Here is a 13,026-nt window from a genome sequence, read left to right on the forward strand (position 1 = left end):
AAACACAGAAAGGGGAACGCGGCAAAAAACTACAGCTTCATTTGAAAACATTCACCTACTGCTCTGCTATAAATTCACAAAAATTCCAAAAACGTGTACAGTATCATGTCCCAATATTCAAATGCAAATAAACGATAACCTGCTTCTTAATACAAAAAAAATCCAAACTTTTTCGAAGTGTAGCATCGTTACACATTCTATCAGCATGACACACTGCAACTGTATAAAACTACAGGGTGTATACATAAAAGATGGCTTCAAAAAGCACATGTTCTAATCTCTCCTGCCTGGATTTAAGACACAGCTCAAGAAAAGAGATATTTGATGTTGTTCACTTGACCCACGGACGAACTAAATGCTCTGTTTGCAAACCACACTATGATGATCTTGTTATATCGAGGAATTATGTCAATAAAATAGTTTTGATTGTTTGACTCTAACGGAAAATGCAATTGGATTTGTTTGTTGTGCTATATTACCGAGGTGTACATTTGGCAGCGGGAGTACAAAATATTTATTGGTTTGACGTGCAGGAGGGACTACAGATGATCCAGAAAGTGAGTAAAACCACTACGAGGCTAAAAGCAGAAGCTTTTCAGTATTAAGTGTGTGTATTATAGCGTTTTGACGAAAAATACCAACTTGAAGTGATGACTCATCAATCGCATTGCCTGTTCTCTTAATGAATACGTGCACGACCAAGCATATTGGACCATAACTCACTCCTCAACAATTCTATGAGGAGCAAATCCTCAATTTACCATCCGTCCATCAAGACAAAAAAAGAGGGTTGGATTCTGATTGAAGCATCGCAAGAATCTGTGAGATAATACACCTCTGATTATTACTTCTGTCTACATTATGTTCTGACTTTTGAAAAGATGTCTGACAGTAAGGATTATGAAACTACCAGGCAAATGTAAAAAAAAAAAAGGTAGGTGGAAAGAGGCCATCAAATTTTGCACAGATTCAAGCAAAAAAAAAAAAAAAGTATTTCTTTTCTTCTCTACATTTGCCGTGGTGGAGATATGCGCTCTGCAGAGTGCCCTTCTTTAGTGAATAACTGTGTCTAGTCTCATTTAATCAAAGCCAAGGAAATATGGGAACATTACACTGCTGCCTGATGCACAAGGAGTCGCTTGTAATTTAAAACCCTAAAAGTTTTAAAAACATGCCGTGCACTTACAGGGCTGTATAAAATATCAGGTCAGAGGACCGTATCTCTTCCCTAAGCCAGTGTCCTGGCTGAACTGCGTCTGTTCCTGCAGTCGCGGCACACACGGGCTGAAGAGAGTCCATTAAAGGCCATGAATTTTAGATGCGTGTGTGCATGTGTGTGCATGTGCTCTGTGATGAATAAGTGAAGGTGTGCTGCCCTGTGCGTGCTGTCAAACACGTCACACACCACAGCTGCGGCCCACTCCCAGACACATGGAGAGAACAGAATTACATAAACCCAGAACACACACACACACACACACACACACACACACACACACACACATATACAGGGACAACACACATACACATGTATTTGATGTAGACACAGCTGGGCCTTTTATTCATGCTTTCTTGGCCTTGTACTCCCTGTGTCTCTCTCTTGAAGTTTGCTTTGTCTCTATTCTCATCTTCAAATCGGAGTGCCTCTTATTAAAACATACACCACAGCCTCTATCACCCTTTTTCTCACTCTCCATCTGTGCCTCTCTCCTTTCCACCTCCATCCATCCGACCAACTACTTAACTCCTTCCTCACTGCTGATCCTACATACAGATTTAGAATCAACTTTTGATTTTCTTTTTTCCCCTTTTTTGTACAGCTGTTATTAAAGCCAGCACAAACTCTGTATTTCACCGAGCTTCAAGCTGGGCAAATTGAAAATCCATGACTGTAATTATGGGAGTTCCTGCTTGAGGACAAACACGATCCCTGAACAATATCTGTCAAGACAAATAATAGGAAAACATCAAGAAGAGCCCGCTCTGTGGGATGACTTATTATGCCCTAAACATGCAGAGTGACTGCCCTTAACTATTAAGTGCCAGGCAATGTAATGGAGCCACCATTCACGCTGCAGTAAGGAATGTTAACTCCCTGTGATTGATGCGATTCAGAACTTTTCTTGTGCTCTGGCTTTGAAAATTAGCGCTCTCCTCAAGGGCAACTTCAGCTGTCATGGAGAGTTTATTATGTTGGTTCATTGTTGTTGTTCATGCTCCTGTTATTCATCCATATCTCTAAATATTTTTCTATAAACAATGAAAACATACAGTATAAATTAATGCTTCACTGAGGTAAGATAGTTAGGATAAACCTATTCGCGGGGAGGGGGGATATTGTATTCAATATGCTGGCTAATATCATTCGTACTTAAACTTAGCCAGCGAGGACCGTCATCTGTAGCCTGTATCTGCAGGCCAAGCTGGCATGACTGTCTATATTTAAAAACCTCTCCTTTTCGGTTTTCTACTTTCAACATAGGCTTGAATCTATCCCCTGTATTTCCTTGTGCCAAAAGTTAAAACAGTTCTGTTACAACTACATCATTTCTCCTGGACGTCAAAAAAATCCATTTACAGAGACATACATTGGCAAACATTATGCATCACTTTAAAGGATTTGTTTCTCCCCTAAAAAATTATTATGCTACAATCATTGCCATTGCAGTCTTGTCAGCAGTTGTTCCACTCTGCCAAAACTGAAAACAAGGAAATATTTCAGTGTGCACAGTAAGACATTTTCCGTCTGATGTTTTACATTGCCTCTTCACCAGGGAAATATAACTGTGTTGTGGTGGAAAATGTGTGTATACATCAATTAACAACGTTAATTAGTCCAATCAGAAAGAAGGCTGCTGCCAGACGCCTCTCACTGAAGAGAGAGGTAGCAGTGGATTCTTCTACCTGTTTAAAAGGGATATTTAAAAATAATGAGTGTATTATTTCAGAGAGACGGCACTGTGGTAAACACATTAGTGTGTTCCCAAGCATTAGAGGTAAAAGAACAAAACTTTATTGCTTTTATTCAAGAATTGCTGACATAATAAGTTGCAAATGTCATACCTCCTTTACTCCATAATCCTAGATTTCTAAAACTACTCTTCCTCGCTTTCTTTATCATGCGGTGGATTAGCCAAAGCCAGGGATGATCATAATTACCAAATCAATAGTGTAATTAATGTGGTCATTAGGCTGCTATAAATGTTATCACACAGGGATCAGGGAGCTCAATGATCAATATTGTAATTAAACTTCTCCATTGCACTTACCATAAAAGCTAGAGTGACCACACACTTACACATATGTATGTACACACAAGTGAATGTGTGTACAAACATGCACGCACAGACCTCCTGACCTCATGGTTTTAGCGGCCCAAGTACTCCCAGGATATACAGCCCATTATTCCTCCATCTAATTACTGAGCTGCTCTCCATGTAGAGATCAATAGGGCTGCCCTGTATGGCTTTGTCTTATTGGCCTTGCATGCATCTTTATTGGAGGAGGATGGTTTGCGGGGGGGGTGGAGTGACGAAAGGTGAGGGATGGACGTATAATGTGTGGACAGTGGCGATGAGATTATAGCGAGGTGCTTGTTGGTCCAGGATAGACGGATGAGATTTTAGTTTGACAGAAGGATGAAGGATGGGGTGATGATGCGTCTGGACAGAGAAGGAAGAGGAGCCAGAGAGAAGAGTGATGAGTTAAAGGGGACCTGCTATTCTAATTTCCAACTTTGGATTTCTATTCTGGGGCTCCAAGGGCGTGACGGTCCAGCAGGTCCACTGTTCGGTACGTATTGCTTTTTTGGGTGGGGGGCAGTTTCATTTGTTTTGTACATTAATGAGAGGAAAAAGTCTCCTCACAGTCTCTACGATGGCGGAGGATACACGCAATGCATGGATGCACATTAACCCTTCATCTTAACAGAACAGAAGTTTAATATTCAGCACAGTCTGGCACGAGAATTGCTTTCCCCTATATTTACCTCATCTGAAACGTTGGCCACGTTTATTGAGAACATCAAACACGATGACGTTGCACATATTTGACAGAAAGTAAAGCGATCCCTTATAAGAAGTCAGAAAGGAGTGTGTGTGTGCTCAGGGGTCAAAATGATAAGGGGTTAGAAAAAGATGGGGGGGGGGGGGGGTTGAAACATCCCGTGCAGGGTTGGGTAATGGATGTACAGCAGAAAATGGGTGAGGAAATATGGGGAGCATCTCCGAGGTTATGAAAAAGATGGAGAGGTTAGGAAAAAGATGGAGAAAATGGGTTGATGGGCTTTTTGGATGAATACATAATGTGGAATTAATGTAAAAAGAGATGGAAGAAGGACGAAGACATCAACGTGATAAAAGGAATAAAGGTCACACAAAGTGGTGACGCTGGATATTTGATATTATATATAATGTGTGTACACGGGGTGTACGTACAGGTTACTGGAACGTTCCCACTAAACCGTCAACAACTGTACGACCCTGAAGATATTCGGTTTCTTCCATCAACGGCACAATTAAACAAAGGTTTGACACATCTAATAGTCTTATATCGTACAGTATTTCATCTCTATTTTTTAACTACACCCAGTTTTAAGGATATTAAATAAATGTTTTATGTGTACTGATGTTCTCGGAAGGAAACGCAGAATGAAAAACCAAGAAATCCGAGATTGTGGTTGATTATTTGATCATTTCACAGCAACACTGTCGATAAAAGGCCCACTTGAAAAATATCCTGCCAAAAGCAAACACACATTGTGGTTGTTAAGATGCAAAATGGCACTAAGATCCCAAGTTGCTTCGATTCAATATTTGGAGTTGAATAAAAACTTAACATTACATGCCTCAGTTATAAAGAAGTGTGTTTTAAAGGTGCTTCCGTTACATTACAGGCTAATATTTCAAGTGAAGGGAACTGGCATGAATATAGAACCAACTCGGACTGAAGTCCGCACGAAGTGCCACTCTGCTGCCTGATCAGTATTAATCCCCCCCCACACACACACACACATCCAACAGGCCAAGTCAAACCTTACAGTGGCCAACTAGGTGGCCACGATCTAGAATTAAAGTGGATTCTTTTCTTTTTTCCTTTTTGAAACATGTGAAATGAAATACTGTGAAGGTGAAGGGAGAGGCGAAGGTTGAGGTGGAGAGAGCGATATAAAACATGAAATGAAGTGACAAGGAAGTGCAGGAGGATGAGGATGGATGGCGAGACGGAAGCCCGGGGAGGAAGGTGCAGGTCAGACAGAAGGGCGGCCGGTGAAAGGACGAGCGAGGAGTGAAGGACATGTAAACTACAGGGCCAAAGTGGTGCCTGAGGATAAAGAGGGAGACGGCAACAATGGGTATAATAGTCGGAATGACTGGGTGAGAGAATGATTGGCTTGCAAACGTAGAATTGCTTGCTTAATGCAAAACTCTATTGGATGAAATTACAAATTATGTGATGGCTACCTTGCGCCACAAAGGAGGAGGAAGAGGTCGCAGGGAAAGGGAGGAGATGAAGTTCGAGAGGACACACACATAGATACATGCAAATGTATAATCATGTTACGTGTGCACGGGGTTGAGGGTGTGTCCAGGGGGGTCCGGAAATGATCCTCTTCACATACACACACCACAGAGCCTTCCTCTTCTGCAATGCTGTTGGCGGGGCAGGGAAAACACTCCTGCTGCCTGGAGGACATCTTGTATGATCCAGTGGGACAAGCTAAAAGATAAAACACACACACACACACACACACACTTGATTAGAACTTTTCAGCTCAAGACCTCCAAAATAAAAGGTGCCCTCACTATCCTCCAAATGTTGCATGTACAAATTCAAATTCTTAAAAATGATAACTGCTACTGTTGTAGTTATATTCTTTCTTTTTTAAAGCCTTTAAAAACAACTTTAAAATGTGTGGAACTCAACTTGCGACCTCCACCTACATTCGATGTATCCAAGAAAATATACCTTTTTGTTGGTAATGACCACATAGACTACATAAATGTTAAACACAAGATTTTTTTTTTTAGAGGTTAATGAAGTACCATAAGCTCTTCAAAATAAACCATTTAAATACATCCATTTTTGTCTGCAAACAAAACGCTACTCTACCACAAAGCGCTTGCATTTGAAACTGGAGGGAGACAGAGAAAACATAATCTTCCTTTCATTTCATGAGAGAGGAAATTAAGAGAAAGCGAAAAGAGAGCGAAAGTGAATCCACGGGGACGTACGGACCAGATAAAAGATAGGATTGAGGAGAAGAGTAGAGGAGACTCCGACTAAATCCCTCTGACAAACACAATTCTCACATTACGTGTGATCAGTGGTCTTGGCAAATGGCATCAAAGGCTGCTACTGGATTGAACCAGCTAGGCAAATGAAAACAAACCAAGTCAAAGCGTGCAGGCGCGAAACCCCAAGCCTAATCTCTGCTGTTGTTTCCCCCCCTTTTCCCACTTTATTTACAAGACATTTCAAGTATCCCCGCTCCAGTCAAAAGTGCTACCCCATCATCTACTGCACGAGAGGGAGACTACAAAAGGTGAGAATGTGGGTGAGGGTGATAAGCACCCATGACCTACCATGCAAGCACACAAGAATACACACCATGTCACAGAAGCTTATCAATGCACGTGTGACAAAATAAACACACTCAGAAACACACACACACACACACAGAATAAAACTGGTTATTTCGCACACACCCTCTCTCCATGCAGTTTCATTTTCCACTTGCCGTGCCTTTGTAGCAGGTGATAATGGGTGTGAAATCAGGCAGCCAGCTACTGCTCGATACTCTGATCTCCTCTCTTCTGAGACTATATTATAAACAGCGGGCCTACATTAGCAGCTCTCTGAGTTTTTCTTCTCTTGTCTGCTTTGCATTCTAACTCTCTTCACTCTCCACCCCCTCCCTCCTCCCCCTCCTCTTCTTCCTCCTCCATCAAAAACACATTACCTCCTACAGGCTTCCTTTTCCTGGTGTTAACTCACCAGGTCAGAACATAGCTTGATACTCTGTCGGAGCCACCATTTAGCTACCGATTCATTATTCAGCCACGCCTCCAAGTTTGACGTTTTCAGTAGAAGAAGGGATTGATGGTTGACAAAGCAGGGACTGACTAAACAGGGGCAGTGATTAAATGACAATTAGGCCATTTTCAGTGGTTGCCGTCCTATTGATTGCTGCTGAAATATCGTGTCTGACAGCTGTTTAGCCAGTGCTACGCGTTAACAGAGACGGCAAATTACTCAATCTAGACCTTGGGCTTGACAGTTGCATCAAGTTTAGAACCACAATAATAAAATCTGATATTTCACTGTAGAATTTTGAACGGCAGCCGCGCTCTTGTCTCACTCTCTCACGAGACATTGACGGGGAAACGTCTGCAAAGTGTTTAAAAACGGCGTCATGACTGCTCATGAAAGGACCCGTGGGTCTCACACGACCGCTGTTCTTCCAGTTGAACGTGTTTATGAGTTTCAACCCCTTCACGTGTGTCAGCCACCATGCTTTTCCTCTTTCCATGAGGCGAGCAACATGCCTCCATGCCTCCACACTCATATTTTTTCCATAAACTGGTTTATTGTCTACCCACGTTGTAGTGAGAATTTATATTTCTGCACTGGTTTGGTTGTGTTGTGCAATAAGGGTACATTAATAAAAGCCAATTACTGCTCAGTTCACCATTAATTAATGGATAAACAATGCGTCTGCTCACCAGTTTGCTCAGTGGTTACATTTACGCAAACAAGACCCGAGGCGAGATGATGAGTTCACACACAGAACAGCGTGCTGCAGGGATTTTTGTAGCCCAAACCAAAAGTTAGCATTGCCACAGGTTCACGCAAGCTAAATCCATTGGGATTTTTTTTTTTTTTTTTTTTTTACATTGGATCGCCAAAAAATAAGCTCTCTAGTCAACAGAAGTTTATGAGACTTACAAGTTTTGATCATAACGAGAATCTTCACTGATGAACACTCCTTTAGGATTTTGGAAGCGTAAACACCATCACTGAAAGGGCAAAGCCAACATTATTTTATGCTCTATGCTATAAATGCACGACTTAAATGTCACCAAACTACCTTTGAAATTTATAAGCGTGGGATGTATCGTTGTGTTTTATTCTGTGAATTTCACTTTCAAAAAACATAAAGGAACTTTAGGGTTTGCAGGGCTTACAGCAGCTGACTTAACTTTTGTATTCTGCTTCACTCATAAATTCACAAAAAAACGCCACTTTAAAAAAAACAACAACAACCTGAAGATCTCAACTTCCTAAACAAGCTCAGAGCACCAGCCAGTGATTGAGAAAGAAAGATTTTGAGTCCAAAGTGAGCCACAGGAGAAATATGAGAGAAGCAGTGACAAACCATGAATGAGAGAAATAAAACTTTTGGATAGTTTCATGGTGGTTATTTTCTGAAGCAGAAATAAATGACCAGCAAAGACTCAGCAGATCGTTTACTGAGAGAGGTGGTCGGACTTTTCACTCTTCTTATGCTCTGCATTCCACTGTTTCATTCAGGCGTTGGGGATGCTAACGAAAAAGGAGCTTAACAGAAGAGCCTGAAGCTGCTAACACAATACACATGATAAACTCACCGCTATCGAAAAGAAAGACAAAAAAAAAAAAGATTCAGATCAAGACCAGGCTTCATTCCTATTTCATGGTTTCTGTTCCATGGTGATGTGTGGCTTAATCAGCACACTAGCACAATGAAAGAAGGGGCCTTTTCTTACTCAGCCAGTTTAACAAAACACATACACACACGGAAGGTCTGCCATCACACATCGATTAGCGAGCCCCACCATCAGCCTCTCCTAGCCCGGGCCAGACTGAGTGTGCAAGCCAGTGTGTTTCATGCCTGTGTATATAGGTGTATGACTGTGAATTGCGTATCCGAGGCTGTAAGAACCTTGTAATCGACTTTTTAATGTCTGTCATTACACAGAAAAAAGCCTCTCGCCAAGCACGAGGACATAACAGCAACACACACAGGCACGCACGCATACTCACTGTCAAGCAGCACTGGAGAAGACTCTCTTTGTTCCTGTCTGTGATGCCACTATCCTTCCCTCACCACGCCAAGAACATCAAGCGTGAATAGCACCCGAATCAAGGCAAAATTATGCATAGATCAATGAGAACACAAATGGGCTTTGCATTTTCTGCCTATCACGCTCAAAAAGCAGACTAGCCATACACAGAGGCCGGCTGCAATTCCGACTTATCTCTTCAATTCAGTGTGGATAGACGATACATTTTGCCAGCCCACCTTGGAAATGTGTGTCTAATGATAGGGGTGTATCAAGACAATATGTGCCGCTCAGATAACAAAAGACGCTGGTTTTGCACGCTGTCCATCATTTTCCACAGCGAGGGTTCATTCGAAGGGCCGCCAGCAGCCAATGCCACGCAAGGTCACGTCAGTCACAATGGGCCAGCAGCCATCTGCCAATGGGAGAATGCAAAATCTCTACAAACCCATCCAGCAGAGAGGAGGGGGAAAAAAAGATGTTCGTATTGAAGACCACTCAAATGTGTTTTTTCATCCTTTATTTGTCTTTTCAGTGCCAAGGTATACGTGTTGAACCAGAAATGAGAGCTTGAGGGAGAAAATGAGAGAGGGGGGGTAGTTAGAGAAATAGAGAGACAGAAGGAGAGATCTGCCAGGACAGCTGGCAAACCAACTGATCAATTTGTCCTATGCGCCGAGTGGGAGCCGCGATTAAACGGAACATGGCAGTACATGTACACACACACATACACATATTCAGAGAGATTTCTTCAAGGTGTAATAATATAGATATGCAGCAACATGCCAAGATGGGGGATTGAAGCAGGAGACCGACCGCTGCGAGAGATGGTTAGAGGAAACAGAGACACCGACGGACGGGCAGATGTGTGCGAGGAGGAGAGAGGCGGTGGGCTACGTACTGTGCAAAGAGAAGACAATAAACAGGTGGGGAGAATGGACTCCTTCAGTTTGACAGATAGACTGACTCAGAAAACTGATAAGTACAGACATGCGTCGCATACAGATGAGAGACACAGAGAAAGCCGGATAGAGCGAGACTATAGTGGAACTATAGGAATAAGTAGCATCATCCTGCATGTACGAAGCAAGAGGGAACAGAGGAACGCTCTATAACAGTCAGATAAATGAAAACAAACATGAAACAAAATGAAGCTAGCACTTTATTAAAAACTCAAAGGCTAAAGGAGTCGCATTTAAATCAGCTCACAAAATTATTTAATAGACTTTTGTCTTTGAGAGTGAGGGGAAGAATCGATTCACAGTTTGCCCTTCTCTCTTATTTTCCCTTCTGTAACCTTACACATGCCCATTAATAAATCATGAAGCACTTAATAAAAATAAATGTGAGCAATGGATTGTCTCCATGCCTCCCTGGTAGCACACATTAATTAATATTAATCACACAGAAAGAGGTTTGTTTTAGACGCTTGCACAAAAGGCATCTCAACCTCCTACTGTCACACACACACACACACACACACACACACACACACACACACACACACACCCATGAAAATACAAGTAATTAACAAAGAACACATACACAGACCCTAAATGACATTGCAGCATTGGTATGAAATGTCAGGGTATTAATTCATTTTTGGCAAGTAGGTTTACCGTGTTTGGAGGAAAAGGTGCGATGGCATGAAGTAGAGATACAAGGGAGACAGGATGTGATTTCAGCAGGTGGTAATTAATAATTCACAGGGCTTTAATTCAGATCAGTGCCCTCTGTGCGGCCGATGCTGATTCTGATGCTAATTCTTTCAGCTGGTAGGCAGCTTTAAAACCCACAAAATGAATTCTCATTACCATGAAAGTTTTGAAGGTCTCTTAAGAACGCACACATACACGCACAAATGTGTCCTCCAGGTCAGACAGGTAGGCGGGTTGCAGGGAGATGACTGATTGGAGCATTTAAGCATTTCACTGCTGGGTCAGTTCATAAAAGTGTGATACGATGAGGGAGTTCAGGTGCCTTGATGAGTCTGAACATGATGGGCTGAAGTAAGATCTAAATGGATGCAGCCAACCTCTGATTATTATCCAGCTACTGTAGCTGAAGGTGCTGCTCAGAAACACAACACTCGTGTCAATTTTTAAGTTGATGGAGTGAAATTATTGCTGAAAAGTCCCCAACTGTCAAATCCGGCAGTTATTTAGCAACATTGTTATTCGTTTGGAGCTCTGTTTCAGGTTACTTGTTGAATTTTAACCTAATATTCACTCTTACTTAGCTTTATTTTTGGTTTCAATCAAGTCATGAGGGAAATATGAGGCTCCTTGGTTGCTAAATGCTGCTCTATTTGCTGTTGATTGCTGGTGAAATAGTTTAGTTTACAGTGCAAAGAAGTGAACATGGTGAACGCTAAGTTGAAAGTTGGTAACACACTTGTGTGAGACCAGGGTGAACTGCAGGATCGGGTGATGATTCTCTATATGGTTCATAAGGGGGATCTGTTTCTACTCATTACATTTCAACCGAGAAGCTCCATAACGCGGTTGTTATCTCCACACTTCATCCTTGAACGCCAGTGGACGTTTATGCCAAATAAGAAGAAATTCAACTGAGGCACTCCAGAAATATCACCTTCACGGAAGTTGAAAAAGACACTCTCAACCTTTGACCAGCAAAGATCTTTTCAGTTCATCCTGGAATCTCGGCGGACATTTGTGCCCCTCTGTTTTTCTCAACACTTGGTTGTTGTTCACTTAGATTTGCCCACAAACTCCTACTTTTAATGTCCTTCAAATATGTACTTTTTTACTCTGACTACATTACAGAGCCCCCCCCCCCCATTTTTACTGAACAAGTTCAAGCAGCATATCTTTTGAGGGTAATTTTTCGACACAAGTATCTGCACTTTTACTTAAACAGAGAATGTGTCTACTCCTGCCATACCGCTGATCCTCCATAATCAGGCTTTGGCTTTGGAGTTTAACAATTTGACATTAAGTGGATCATTTTTGTGAAACTTTTTTAATGGTTTTACCTTTTGTGGAGACAACAATTTTCTAACCACATTACATACAGAATCATAATGTGTCTGGCTGATTTTAAAGATATGACTGTGCCCTGTGTTACAAGATAAATCCCTGTCATTAGCTTCAAGTAAAGGCTTCATTCAAGTCCACCCACTGACTGGCTGCTGCTTTACAATGTAATCTGGGAGAAAGCTCTGAGCTGTGCCATTCAGGTCAACGCTTTTGCTTTATCATTTTATTCTGTGGTTCTGCCCTGGTTACCACAGACTGACATCACACAGAGAGAATGCAGGAGGATAACTAGTGAACGACGCCGGCAGGAGTATTAATGTCAAATTGCGCTCCTGTGTACGAGCTGTACGGTGGAGACGTGTCTAAGTCAGACAAATGTAGCACACACGGGCTCAATTTCACACACACACACACACACACCCACACACACGATGAATGTAAACACACCGTATATTAACGCTCTGGCTCACTTAGATTATTTCACATAACCCCAGTGGTTATGTCACATGAAGCGCTATTGTGTTACGACGGCAGGTCAGGGCTGCTTGACTCAGGTGAGCAGAAATAACCAGCAGTGAAGGTTCCAGATAATATTTTCACTTCATACACAACCACACAGTCTGTTCCTATGTAGAGGGTGACATTACATTTGCATGCTACAAAAATATGTCTTTAATGGGTGTATGAATATAAATGTGACTAAAACAGACAGATGGACAGGAAATGCATATCTGTAGTTTATGAACACATGCTGACTCACTTGGCACAGGAGGTGATATTATAGATGAGCGCATGCACGATACGCACAGAAGTCAATCAGGGAATGTTGACAGAGCCTCCCCTTCGTCTTCTTTTTCCTATGTTTTCATCGTCCCCTCGATTACCCGTGTCACTCTGATGTTTACCTTTCTCCTATTTCATCTTCCCAAATTGCTCTTGACTGCTATCAGCTCTGCTTCCTGCCAAACATCGCCTCCTCCTCC

At 42.0% G+C, this 13,026-nt stretch overlaps 1 protein-coding gene across 3 annotated transcripts in view; it reads right to left on the reverse strand.

The window, feature by feature from the left end:
- Window positions 1-13,026, reverse strand: part of epha10 (EPH receptor A10) — a 161,280-nt gene that overhangs the window by 54,109 nt on the left and 94,145 nt on the right. For all 3 annotated transcript variants that reach the window (XM_086193995.1, XM_086193993.1, XM_086193994.1), the window contains exon 4: window positions 5,563-5,718. In XM_086193995.1, the coding sequence (XP_086050121.1) occupies window positions 5,563-5,718 (156 nt within the window). The remainder of the gene's footprint in view (window positions 1-5,562; window positions 5,719-13,026) is intronic.

Source organism: Aulostomus chinensis, chromosome 22 (genome assembly GCF_037954235.1).
Source record: "Aulostomus chinensis isolate RoL2024-O1b breed Wild chromosome 22, RoL_Achi_v1.0, whole genome shotgun sequence".
NCBI classification, from domain to species: domain Eukaryota; kingdom Metazoa; phylum Chordata; class Actinopteri; order Syngnathiformes; family Aulostomidae; genus Aulostomus; species Aulostomus chinensis.